General features: G+C 40.8%; 1 protein-coding gene across 1 annotated transcript in view; it reads right to left on the bottom strand.

The window, feature by feature from the left end:
• The window catches only part of VPS50 (VPS50 subunit of EARP/GARPII complex), a 77,255-nt gene extending 64,290 nt beyond the window's left edge, over positions 1–12,965 (bottom strand). The window contains exons 1-4 of the mRNA XM_068673962.1: positions 12,804–12,965; positions 10,824–10,892; positions 2,847–2,969; positions 2,165–2,236 (exon numbers count right to left, since the gene is read on the bottom strand). Of these exons, the coding sequence (XP_068530063.1) occupies positions 2,165–2,236; positions 2,847–2,969; positions 10,824–10,892; positions 12,804–12,836 (297 nt within the window). The 5' untranslated portion in view covers positions 12,837–12,965. The remainder of the gene's footprint in view (positions 1–2,164; positions 2,237–2,846; positions 2,970–10,823; positions 10,893–12,803) is intronic.
• Positions 12,966–13,174: the final 209 nt, after the last annotated feature.

Raw genomic sequence — 13,174 nt, 5'->3', positions numbered from 1 at the left:
AGGGAAACCAGCTGATGTGATTTTTTTGGACTTCAGCAAGGCTTTTGACACGGTTTCCCATAGGATCCTACTGGACAAAATGTCCACCATACAGCTAAATAAAAACATCATACGATGGGTGAGCAATTGGCTAACGGGCAGGGCCCAAAGGGTTATGGTGAATGGGGCTGCGTCAGGCTGGCGGGCGGTCACCAGTGGGGTCCCTCAAGGCTCCATTTTAGGGCCGGTACTTTTCAATATTTTTATAAACGATCTGGATGTAGGAATAGAAGGCATTTTGAGCAAGTTTGCTGATGACACCAAACTTGGAGGAGTTGTGGACTCGAATGAGGGTGGAAAGGCCTTGCAGAGGGATCTGGATAGGTTGGAGAGCTGGGCGATCGCCAACCGCATGAAGTTCAATAAGAGCAAGTGCCGGGTCCTGCACCTGGGACGGGGAAACCCTGGCTGCACGTACAGACTGGGCGATGAGACGCTGGAGAGCAGCCTAGAAGAGAGGGATCTGGGGGTCGTGGTAGACAACAAGTTGAATATGAGCCGGCAGTGTGCCCTGGCAGCCAGGAGGGCCAACCGTGTCCTGGGGTGCATCAAGCACGGCATCGCTAGTAGGTCGAGGGAGGTGATTGTCCCGCTCTACTCTGCGCTGGTGCGGCCTCACCTCGAGTACTGTGTGCAGTTCTGGGCACCACAGTATAAAAAGGACATGAAACTGTTGGAGAGTGTCCAGAGGAGGGCTACAAAGATGGTGAAAGGCCTGGAGGGGAAGACGTACGAGGAACGGCTGAGGGCACTGGGCCTGTTCAGCCTGGAGAAGAGGAGGCTGAGGGGAGACCTCATCGCAGTCTACAACTTCCTCGTAAGGGGGTGTCGAGAGGCAGGAGACCTTTTCTCCATTAACACCAGCGACAGGACCCGCGGGAATGGAGTTAAGCTGAGGCAGGGGAAGTTTAGGCTGGACATCAGGAAGGGGTTCTTCACAGAGAGAGTGGTTGCACACTGGAACAGGCTCCCCAGGGAAGTGGTCACTGCACCGAGCCTGACTGAATTTAAGAAGAGATTGGACTGTGCACTTAGTCACATGGTCTGAACTTTTGGGTAGACCTGTGCGGTGTCAAGAGTTGGACTTGATGATCCTTAAGGGTCCCTTCCAACTCAGGATATTCTATGATTCTATGATTCTACTCCCGTGCTGTTTCCCACTGTGCATACAAAATGGCCAAAACATTGATAACATGTATTGGGATTGTTCAGCATATGCCTATGAAGTTGTCTCTCAGCCTTGAGTGTATTTCCTTGCTAAAATAGGTCACCACCAGATGTCCTCTTAGGCTCAACACCTCTTGGTGATGAAAGTGGAGTTTTCATTTGCCCAGCTTCTCACAACATTTCACAGGTTTATTCTGGGAAAAGACATCTTAGGCCAAAAGAACTTGTTCTTTGTGTATTGTTAGTGGTTTAATATTTTCTGATGTACATTTCATCTATTTAAAGATGTGAGTTAGAAATAATACTGTTATTTGCAGATACTCTCCAAATGCCAGCTAATACATTCATTTCCTGTTCATCTTCCAGAGAAAAAAAATCAATATTTAATGTATTTTTAAAAAGCCTGAGAAGTAAAAAATACCCTTCAGAATCTGCTACTCCGATTCCCCCATAAATTACAGTTATTACTCATTATTTCATTTCATAGTAAGTATATACCAGTACTTACTAGAAATACTTGGGGCCAAGTTAAAAAAAAAAAAAAATCAGCAAATGAAAAATAAGGTAAAAATACAGACTCTAGGGAAAGAGGCTGGTTTTTTTTTAAACATTTTGTGTTCTACATTGCCAAAAGTCTCTCAAAAAAGGGATTCTACAGCACTATTAAGTGCTGTGTTCAGCATTTATTTCTTGCAATACATTGGAAAAATTGAACTAAAAATAAAGTTTCTTTATTAACAGCCCATTTGATCCTTCTTACAATACTTATCACTTCTTAAGATTATACAATTTACTGATATGATTTTCCATTACAAAAGCACACAACAATATTAAAGCAAAAAATGCTTTTTTTTGAAAAAGTAAAAAAAAAAATCACTTTAACCTACAAGTATAGATAATTAAAAAAAAAAACTCTGAGTATAGTATAGAGTTTAGAATACTAAACACCTTTACTTACAGCAGCTTGCTGTTGTTTTAATTTGTCTCTGTACTCTTCCAGTTCTTGAAGACTAAGTACTGGAGGAAGCCTCTGAATGTGAATAACAAATAAAATTCAGTGAGAAATTAAAGTACATAAAATACATATGCAGTATTAACAAACCAATCAGTTTAATTAAAGAAACATTCTTATTGCTTCTGCAATCTAATTTGTATTCAAATAATGGATACTGAAATTAATCAGTGTTAAAAAGCATAATGTCATAATTTCCTCAAAGTTACGCCATTTTAAGACATACATATACATACACAAGTCCCTAGCCATTGAAACTATTAACTTCTCAGTCTATTAATTCCATCTGTTTAAAAAAATACCCAAAATACAGAATAGACATTTTTTCCTCCAACTATTCGGACTTTCTCCTAGTAGTTTAAATTTCTAAGTATGTTAGCACAGGCCTGATATTATCACATCACATTAAAAGAGACTCCATACTAATACCATAGGTTGGAAGCTCCATACAACTGCAAGAAGATTTGGGCATGGGGAGGGGCAACAAAAAAACAAAACAAAATCCACACTGTTTTGCATTAATTCAGGATATAAGAAATAAATGGAAAATGGATCACTGAAAGAAGCTGACTTTTGGCCTTCAATGTTTGGATACATTACTGCCTTTTCTTTTATAATGACAACTTACCTCTAATTCATACTTCACAATATCAAAGGAATCACTGGAAAAATAAACTTCTTCAATACTATTAATTATTTCTTGCTGAGCTTGAGGATCAGTTGGTTCTTCCCGTGATTCTCTGAGCTCCTCCTTCACAAAACAGAAAAAGAAGGATTTTCGTGACATAATATCACATCCTAGAAGGAACAATGCTTACCAAAACAACTATTTTCTGCAAGTCATTAAGAACTTTAGTACAAGAAGCAATAATTTCTTGAGAATAGAAAGATCTGTACACTGCAGCTTGCATTCCTCGTTACAAACAGCAAGACAGTCTAAACTTTCCAAAGAACAGTGCAAGTTTCATTGTCACAGATTACCTAAACATCTCTTCCTCAGTATTTATTTGTGGCATAAATGGATGCTGAGTCTGCAGTTTTTCTCCTGAAGCTTGGCATATTGTAGAATTTTTCATTAAAAGTAAAAGCTAAAATCTGATTTATTTATTTTTTAACCTGAAGAATTACCTTTGTAAACCTAGGGTAGACGGTGTCACTACACGCATAACTATTCCATTTAGCTCTCAGAATTCACTTTGGTAACTTTGATAAAAGACATGCCATTAAACACTTGACTTTTTTTTTTATATAGGCAAAATCATGACAGATCTGCTTCCTTTGCACAATATTAACACATTACAGATTTTTCTCCAACTAGCGGGGTGGTCTAAACAGGCAGGCACCAACAGCTTTGTGACAGCTAATATTCAAGATGTGCATTCTCCTCCCTCCTGGCACAATCTCACGTGGAAGGTTTTCTCAGGAGCCCAGCTGTGCCCACTCGTCACCACAAATTGAGTCTGAACCTCTCATCCTCCCATACTGGATTTTTCAACTAATATTTGAAGTTCAAGTGGGCTGTTCCCACTGAAAGAATGAAAACCTTTATTAGAGATTCAAAAGGGAAACATTCAGGGTAGAAGGAAGGGAGGGAAGGAAAGGCAAGTTAAAGGTCTGATCGTATTATTTGTTATTATAATTTAACCCTGACAAAGTGGTCCAGCAGACTGAAGTGTCCCATCAAGACCCCAAGCCTCTGACACAAGTTGCTACAGTGGGACAAGGTGCCCTTATTTCCATCACCAAGAACTCAAGAGCTTATTTCACCAGCTAAAGGCAGTGGATTTGAGATTAATTTACTGAACAATCACAAACTTCCTCATTTTGCACGTCCCTCGGTAACATCAAAGCCCGTACGTTACAAGGCAAAGCGAGATTTCACCCACACAGCAAGGTGCTGTTTTTCCTACACAAATAAACGCAACCAAGGTGCGACACGCGAACAATTTCCTAAAGCATCAAAAAGAGCCGCTGCTCCTCTGAAACAGCCTATTAAAAAAAAAAAAAAAGGAGGGGAGGGGGAACGGGCTGGCACGGCGGAGCCCAGGGCAGAGGCCGCCCCGCGGTGCTCGGGCGCCGCCCGCCGGGGGGCGGAGGCAGCGGCCTCCATCTTCTGGGGAGGCCGCGCAGGGCAGGAAGGCCTGAGGGGAACGGGGCACCCCGACAGCTCCTGTTCGCCTCACCCCCTTCTGCCTCACTGAGGGCACGTGAAGCAGAGCCCAGGCTGTCAGGGATGAGAAGGAACAGGTTCTTGAAAGAGGCTCCGGGGGGTATTTTTCGTTTAATCTGTGATTTTGAAGCTTCCATCGCATGAGGGCGCATGAAGCAGCAGATGATGCCTGCGTTCAGATTCAGTGGCAGGCTGCTCTTGCAACAGTTTCACTAACAAAACAACTCTGTCATCTAACCATATGTGTTCCTGTCCTTTACAACAAACAAAGTGTGTTTCCTGCTCGGCTTCCTAACAAATGGCAGCTTTATGCTGAACACAGAGCCCCTCTATAAATTAGTTTAACATTTTACAGTACACGAAGCTTTATCTATAAGAAACTAAAAATAAAAAACATCCAAGACAGGGTCAGCTTAATTTGTTCACTGAACCACTGCAAATGGAATCGCCTAATTTATCACCTGGATGTTTGGCTATAAGTTCCTGGCATGGCCATTTGTTTAAAAAAATAAATAAATCCAAGAAAGATTTTGAACAATCTGAATTTCTTGATGGTTTCTCGTCATGCTGGTAAAATATGTCAATGCCTTAAGTCAGTGGTGACTGATGTCCCCTAAACATACATTAAGGATACCATGGACACATGTTCTTTATGTGATTCTTTATGTCATTATTATTTATGTGATTCTTTATGTCATATTATTTGATTTTTACAATTTAGAGGCACTTAATAAATTGGGAGGACTGTTCTTAATATGAACGTTTCAATGAAGCCTAATCAGTGACCTTTTTATCTTTGTAGAATAACACATTTTTCAGCACAAAAATAACACTGAGGTTGGCATGGCTAGAAAAATTACTCAGAAACCATCTTCTCCTGTCTCAGAAAAACCATTTATCTCAGTGTTTCTCACAAAAACACTACCTGGGGAAATATTTATTAAATGGGCAGGCTTTTTCTTTATCTTATTCATTCTTTCTAGAAGAACAGTCAGTCCAGAGAGAGACTGGACTCTCCAGGATAAACTTAAGCTCCCATATAAATTACACCAGACTTTATGCCATGGTAAATTGCAGCTTCCAGTCCATTATGCTCCACTGGTTTCAAACAACTAACAGGCTCAAGACCAGTCTTTTCACTTACCACTGAAGGAAGCAAAAATCCTTGCCTAGTTTGCTGTTATTCAGTTTTCCTCATCCCTTCAATCAGGGATACAAAAAAAAAAAAAAGCTTACAATACGAAGCCCATTGTTTCAAGGGCCTCAGTAAAGGCCAGATTTAGCACTGTGGAGGTAGTATTTGCACACTGTGAACAGGCAGAGAGAGAAGCTTTATTAAATCCCTCAAGTCAGTTTTATACCTCAAAAATTTTATACCTCAAAACTATTGCCAATGAAAAAACTGCCTTTAAAAAATAGTTTAAAAAATTAACATTAAAAAACATTTAGCAGTAAGTTAATATGTAAATTCAGAAGTTCAAGAAGTATTCTGAATAGAAAAAGCTATAGAAATTTGGGATGGGAAAAATCACGTGATGATGACCGTGCAGAGAACTTCACTAAACCAAATCAGATACAAAGGAGATCAGAAAGAGTGACACATCAGCAAGGTGAACCCCAAAGTACTCCAGTCCAACTGCCCAGATTAATACATACATTCAGCAGTAGGAACTCTCCAACCAATAACCAGCCAACATAACATCTAAGATGCCACTTCGAATACTCATGTTTCCAAAGTTTTGCTCAGCAAGACACTTTACCTACTTAAAATTTGCATCATTTGTGGTGATGTGCAAATGTGACTTCTTTTTTCCCCTTTCCATGGTGTTTTGGACCATGCTTTCATTGAAAGACAATTTAACCTGTCAAACATGCTTCCTTGCAGGCCATGCTGAGTGCTACCCTAAGGATCAGGTCTCTCTTACATAATGCCACCTAAACAGATCCGTGAAAGACAGTTTCTGGGCAGGGTGCGAGGGCGAAAACAAAGAACTGTCTGTCTAACAGCTTACAAATTTGAAGAAACCGTTGCTAAATAAAAGTATTTGCATCCACAAACTTCTCACATTGTTTTGCCTTCCTGGTGTATGGAAATAGAAGTTTATGGGTCCAGGAGCCTACAGCAATTACTTGAACCGTATTTCAGAAGAGTCGCTTCATTGCAGACTCATCTGAAAGGCAGTTCAGGAAGTTCTAGATGACTTACCCAGATATTTCCCTGTGTGTCATACTCCCACTCTCTCTTTTGTTCTACGCTGCCTGCAACACGAAAAACAACATTGCTACTGAAGCATTACTAGTACAAAGTTGAAGCAAACACCTTCTGCATTCCACTAACACTCAACCAAAAGACTTGGGAAACAGACACCGAGAAGTGTTCATGATCAAGACAGTGTTAACAGAAACTGCTTAGAGACAGAAAAATCTAAAAAGCTTCTAACCTAATCAGAAGCTGAAGGTCAGCAATAGCTGATACACCTATATATGCATATATATAAACCCACCTCAAGGTAAAACATTTATTAGCTAATCCACAGCTGTGGAATGAAGTCCCACAGGGAAGTCTGTGGTGGTCCCTTGTCTTTCACGTGAAACATCCAGAACATTCTTTTCATCCTTCATTCTTCAATATGCATACAGAGTGCTCATTAAAAAACCTTCTCTCTACCAAAACAAACATGACACTGTGGAAACAATTCTCCTGATAGGCAGAGAGTAACAAAGCCTGACCAGACATTAGTCACACCACTTAATGCACACAGCTATCGTTGGGGAAATGGAAACCCACAACAGACTAAGAAATCTATATCTTCTCTATCTACAGGAAAAGAATTAAAAATAAACTTCCAGTATTGTTTACCACCATAAGCAACAAAGCCAACTAATTTCTCTGTATGGCATATGAGCTGATTATCATCAAGATAAAAATAACCTAATTCAAAATCATCTCATTATTAACCCTACACACTTGAAGTGTACAAAATATCCCTCTTAACCTTTTGTGGAGGGTGTATTGGGGTTCCCCATGACTGTAGGGTGCAGAGTAATGTCTGACTGTTTCAAGGTATGTCAGGAATGTGGAAGGCAGGGAATCTACCAAACAGAATTGTTATCAGCTTGGGGAAGAACAAAGCTGACAATCACAGAATGGTTCAAAAAACAGTACTGCAGTTCTATACCATCCTTAATACACACCATTTTCAACAACCAAAAGACACTGATATGCCAAGAATTGCAGTTCCCCAGCACAACCACAATCCAGATGGAGTAAGGTATCTCAACCCAAAGAAGACACAAAACCATTCTGCAGGCTACTCTTTCTTCTAGAAATTTTGCCTTTCAGTTCAGATTTACCTCACCTACAAACTCCATCTCTGACTTAATCCACTATACGTTTATTTCTCTGTGTTACGGAGTTGGTAGTATGGTTCTGTATTACAACAGAAAGTAAAGCAAGTTAGCTGGTGATTTATCTTCATATGATGCAAGCAGACCGGAATTTTTCAAGACAGTTACAGAACCTATTGGGAGTAATGGATAATGTGAGTGCATGCACGCAGGGGTATTCAGTAAAATAAAGGTAGTAAATCATTTCATTGTTTGGAAAAAAAAAAAAAAAGGAACAAAAGAAAATACAAAATCGAGGAGCACAGTCTCCACTTTCACATGCTTACCAGCAAGCCACTGGTCAGCAAGTAACTTTCAGATATCAAAACCCATGAGAATTTTGTTGGCTTTCCTCTCAGGAGATGTTTTCCCCTGAGGAGATCCTTTCCCCATTCTCTGTATTTTCCATTTGACTTTCAATTTAGTTCAACAGTCACCATTTCAAAGACACACTTTTGTCCCTAGAGTTATCATTATCTATCAACGGTTTGTGCTCTTTTGAATAATTCATGCTGACTCTGCAGTCCTTTATTCTGTACACCTTTCTACAACATTAACTTAGCATTTGAAACTTTGAGCAACACTTGTCCTAAATCAGTCTGGGGATTGCACTTTGGCTATGGAAGTGTGATGATGAAAGCGTAGCAACGTAACCATTCTATAGTCAAAACAGTATTTGGCTTGTGAGCATGAGACTTTTGTTATTCAAGATATGAAAACATTATTAAAATGTGGCAGCAGAGAACAATATACACTTTCAAAAAGCAGCCTGCAATATTATGATTAATATTATGTTTTTTCACTCATTGCCTTTAAAAACCTTTTTATTGCCTTTACTTTTGCATTCAAAAATGAATTCTCTTCACCAAATTTGTCCATTATTATAATATAATTATTGAGAGGGGTTAGCTTATATCCAGCAAAGCTACTTGAACCAACCTGTAATTACATTATTCTGATTTGTGACATCAGTACATTGCTATGGCATTGAATGTCGTTTTAGTTCAAAACAAACACGTATATCCAAGGGCTCAATGACTTTCAATTTCTGCTCAGTACTGAAACTGAATCTCCTTGAAGGTTACTCATACCACAAAAAGACAAAATCTTCCCCTTCCCGCTACCCAAAATTCCTGTTTTCAGCAAAGGGTATCAGGATCGATGCCCACAGTCCAGAAAACATATTACGGTGTCTCATCTGATGCCTTACCATTTGGAAAGTAAAATCATACAATGAAGGTTTTAGCAAAGTTAAGAAGGGATAGTAATATTAACCCTTCCTCTTAAAAGGAAAGGGATGGAAGTAAAATTACTGTGATATATGGCCTTGGACCATAGCCAGGAGATAAACTGATCAAAACACAGTAATTTTACTCAATATTCACCTGATTTAATGTTTTATCAGATAAATAGGTACCTGTACAAGAGATTAACTGAATATAGCTTTTTGAGAAGGAAAAAGCTAACGTAATCATCTCAGAATATTCAGATTCAGAATCTGAATATTCAGAATATATATTCTTAATACAGCAGTTATTTTTAAAACCACTCACCTAAAACATTTTGAAAGGGAATAAATGTTAGAAGAATTAAAAACTATAAAAGCTTCATACTATGGCACAGAAGAGAATAATACTCTAATTTTATCAGCTTTGTAAAAAAAATCAGGTGATGAGTCCTAATGTTGATGCAGTCTTGTCTTTTCAGCACAGAATTCCTCATTTTCAGGAGATTCTGTTCTGTCTGCAGAACAGTTGCTGATAACTTTCTCACGTTACAAAGGGTTGTAAGCATACAACTACCAGAACTCTTCCAAAAAATAACAAAAAAAAAATTGCAAATTGAGAGGTATTTGTTTTCCCGTTGTTATTGATACAAAGTGTAGGTTTACCAGACACATAACATCACACCGTTACAGAGCAGAGAGCCAACCAAGATACCCTGCATCTATTTTTACCTGGAGAGTCAACTTGGCAGAAAAGGCTATTTGAAATTGGATGCCCAGTGGGTGGCAGGAATTTGCAGTTTTGAAACCTGAGCCATGGAAATGTGACAGTTCTTTAAACGTCACTGCAACTGAATACTTTGAGTCTTTGAAATCAATATATTGGCCACTGTTTAACAGAATATTATGTACCAATTTAGAGATTGTTATATGATTTTTTTTAAACATGGAATAACACTGATTTTCTTGTCTGCCTTAGTACAAGCATCATATTACAATGTTATTACAATTACATCTCATATTACAATTACATCTCTTATGTAGAGAGAGAAATACAGGTTTTTTAAATGTAAAATAAGGCATCAAAATTCAGTTGAAGACAGTAACTTAGATAACTCATTGGTTAAAGGCAAGGTCCAAATTAGGAGAAGAGAGTAAGTATCATCCACAGTAAGTCTTGCAAATCATCTAGCAGTCAAATATTGCAACAATTTCTCCCTCATACACAGATTACTCAGCATGATCTGTGAGACGAGAGAGAGATGACATCATCTGAATAGTGAGATAAATAAAAAGTAAAATGATTTTTATTATTCTAAAGCTATAACATTTAAAGTAGAATATGAAGTTAATTGCATATGCTGAAGATGAAAACCATGAAATTCTGAAATATACTTACGGCACCAAAAGCATGCAAAGACCGAATACCAAGACTAGAACTATGCAGGCTACCCTTATATCATGTACTTTCCTAAGTGACAAAAAGCACTTCCTTCCCTTCTTCCCCCTCCACCCTGATTTGAGCAGGAAACCTAAAAATATTGAGATCAACATCCAGTGACAACTTCAAAGGTCCAAGAAAGAAATTTTAATGCACCCTCATTTTGACTTGACGCACTGTTTTGCCTCAAAATTCTAATTTTTTCATTAAAAAAAAAAAATCTAAAGGTATTCAGGAGGAAACAAAACCATCAAGAAGAACGGCAACAAATCTGGAGTTGTGACCAAAGGAAAAAAAAAAAGAAAAAAAGCAGCTAAGTGTCATTTAAATATAAAATGAAAAATTAAAACTGAAGGGGGTGGGAGGAGGTCATGTATCATACCTTACTAGGAATCCGTAAGTTTTCAATAGGACTGAGGTCATGGACACTCTCCTGAGGACTTCTTAGACCCTTTAAAAGAATTTTAAGTCAGTTAAGGTTGATTACTTTACATATCTTGCAACCAAACTGCCCAAGTCTTACCTGCTACTGAAGAAAAAAAAAAAAAAACACAAGTCCTTTAATAAATTACACTGACATAAGTCTGGAAGGCTAAACCTTTATTCTATAAAACCTTGAGGCCACTGGTATATAAATTATATTCCTCAAACATCTATGCACTTCCAGCTTTATGCAGTAAGTACCTTTTTAGGAGAGTTCACTAATATCCTCTTAACAAAGTCCACTTACATCTTCCTGCCAACTTCCAAATGTTTAAAAATGCAAGTGTGTCCAAAAAACACAACGTTTTTTGTTCCACAAACTTAATGGATTAATGCAATCAATCAAATTCAAGGCAAGTGCTACCTACCCTGCTGCATAACTATAATATTTTTCTAAGTTGGAAGATTTCTCAATTTACCGTATAAAACTATTAGGAATCATTTTCTGTACACATAACCAAGCTGAAAAAAAAGATGCATAACCAACATTAGCTCTTTTATATCGTTATTATTCTTTAAAACCCACAAAGCCACATAAATAGAATACACTCTATTAGACAAGCTTCGTACAGGAAGCATCAAGTAACCAGATGAGTACATGTTTGTTCAACATGATATGCATTTTATGAAGCAGTATCACAGAACATGTTTCTTAGCACATTCTCTGCTATCTTTCTAAGCAGAAGTCAACTTAAAAGTTCAAGTTTCAGATGTGGCTCTGACTCTACCCTTCCCTTGACCCCCTGGCAGTTCACATGAGCCCTGAGTCATAGTCAGATTTCTCTCAAATTCTCCCCAGTTGACACCAATGACAGTGTTTCTAAGCCCCTTTCACACCCCCTGGGTACCAATGCTTTCTCTGAACTGAAAGGAGCCATGCAATTGTGAGTGAGCTCACATTGAAAGAAGTGTGCTTTTATCCTCTGACAGTGTTTTACAAATTCATCATGTGAATGGTCGCTACGTCACTGCACAGTTGTTTCATTTTCCCCATATGCAAAACCTCTTCATTCTGGTTTTGGTTCTCAGATTCTCTTGGGCACGGTTTGAAAACACCCTCCCTTCCCAGTTACTGCCCCCAAAGGCTGTGAATCTGAAATTCAAGGTAACAAACAACCAAAAGCAACTGCTGCGGCTTCTCCTACTCCACACGAAATCTTCCACAACCACCTCAAAACTTTGCGTTGAAGGCAGCTTATTTCCATCAGCAGCAAAAAGTTGCACTTATTGAATGCTGGGTGGGCCTTTATCCCTCGCAAAGGTTGAGAATTGCCTAAATTGTATCATTTTCAGACCACACCATTTGCACATCGGGCGGGCTTCCAACAGCTCCTATTAGGTGGGGCCGAGGGCTGCTCGCTCACTGCTGGGCTGACTCCTGACAACAGGGGATGTACAACGTAAAAGAAGGCTCTAAACAGTGCCCCAGCCAAAATCTCATTACCCATCTATAGCAGTGTAATGGTACAGGGCCCAAAATGCTATTTGGGGAATTCGGCGTCCATGCTGGTCTCCATTTTAAACCCTGCCTCCTGCCCGTGCTCCGGGGACAGCGCTGGGAACCAAAGTTCAGCTCCTGGCTCTCCCACCGCCTCCTACAACCACCTGGGGCAGGCGATGAGCTGGCGGGCGGTGCTTAAGGCACTTTTTAAGCTCTGAAACCCAGACACGGGGCAAACAGGCTTCGCTTAACGACGCTCCGTGCACCTGAGCGACTCGGACACCGCCCTGTGAACGCTCCCGAGCCGCACACCCCGACACAACCCCTGGGGACGGCCGCTCGGCGGGCACAGCCGCCTGGCCATATTACAGCGCCACGGCCCGGCGCCCCTACAGCCGCACCTCACGCAGGGCACCCCGCCCGGCCCCGCTGCCTCACCTGCCGGGCCATCAGCGACTTGATCTTCTGCATGGCGCCGCCCCGGCAGCCCCGCACGGCCGCAGCCCCCTCACGGCAGCGGGCTCACGGCGGAGCCATGTTGGGCGCCACCTGACCGCGCCCGCCCGCTGCTCCCTGGGACCTGCAGTCCTCGGGCGGCGGAGCCGGGCTCGGCGCTGGGCAGGGCGGGGGCAGGCGAACTACAAGTCCCGTCAGCGCCGCGGCACGGCCGGGCCGGCAGGGAGGGAGCGGGGCTAAGGGCGGAGCGCGGCGCTGAGGGAGCGGCTGCCGGGGGGGGGGCGCCTCAGCCGTGCCCGAGGGGGCGGCTCTCGGTGGGCGGCCCCCCTGTGGAGGTGCCCCGGTGTGGAGCT

Source organism: Anas acuta, chromosome 2 (assembly GCF_963932015.1).
Source record: "Anas acuta chromosome 2, bAnaAcu1.1, whole genome shotgun sequence".
In the NCBI taxonomy this organism is placed as follows: Eukaryota; Metazoa; Chordata; class Aves; order Anseriformes; family Anatidae; genus Anas; species Anas acuta.
Note: the sequence above shows the minus strand (reverse complement) of the source record. Positions and strands in the feature narration are given on the sequence as shown.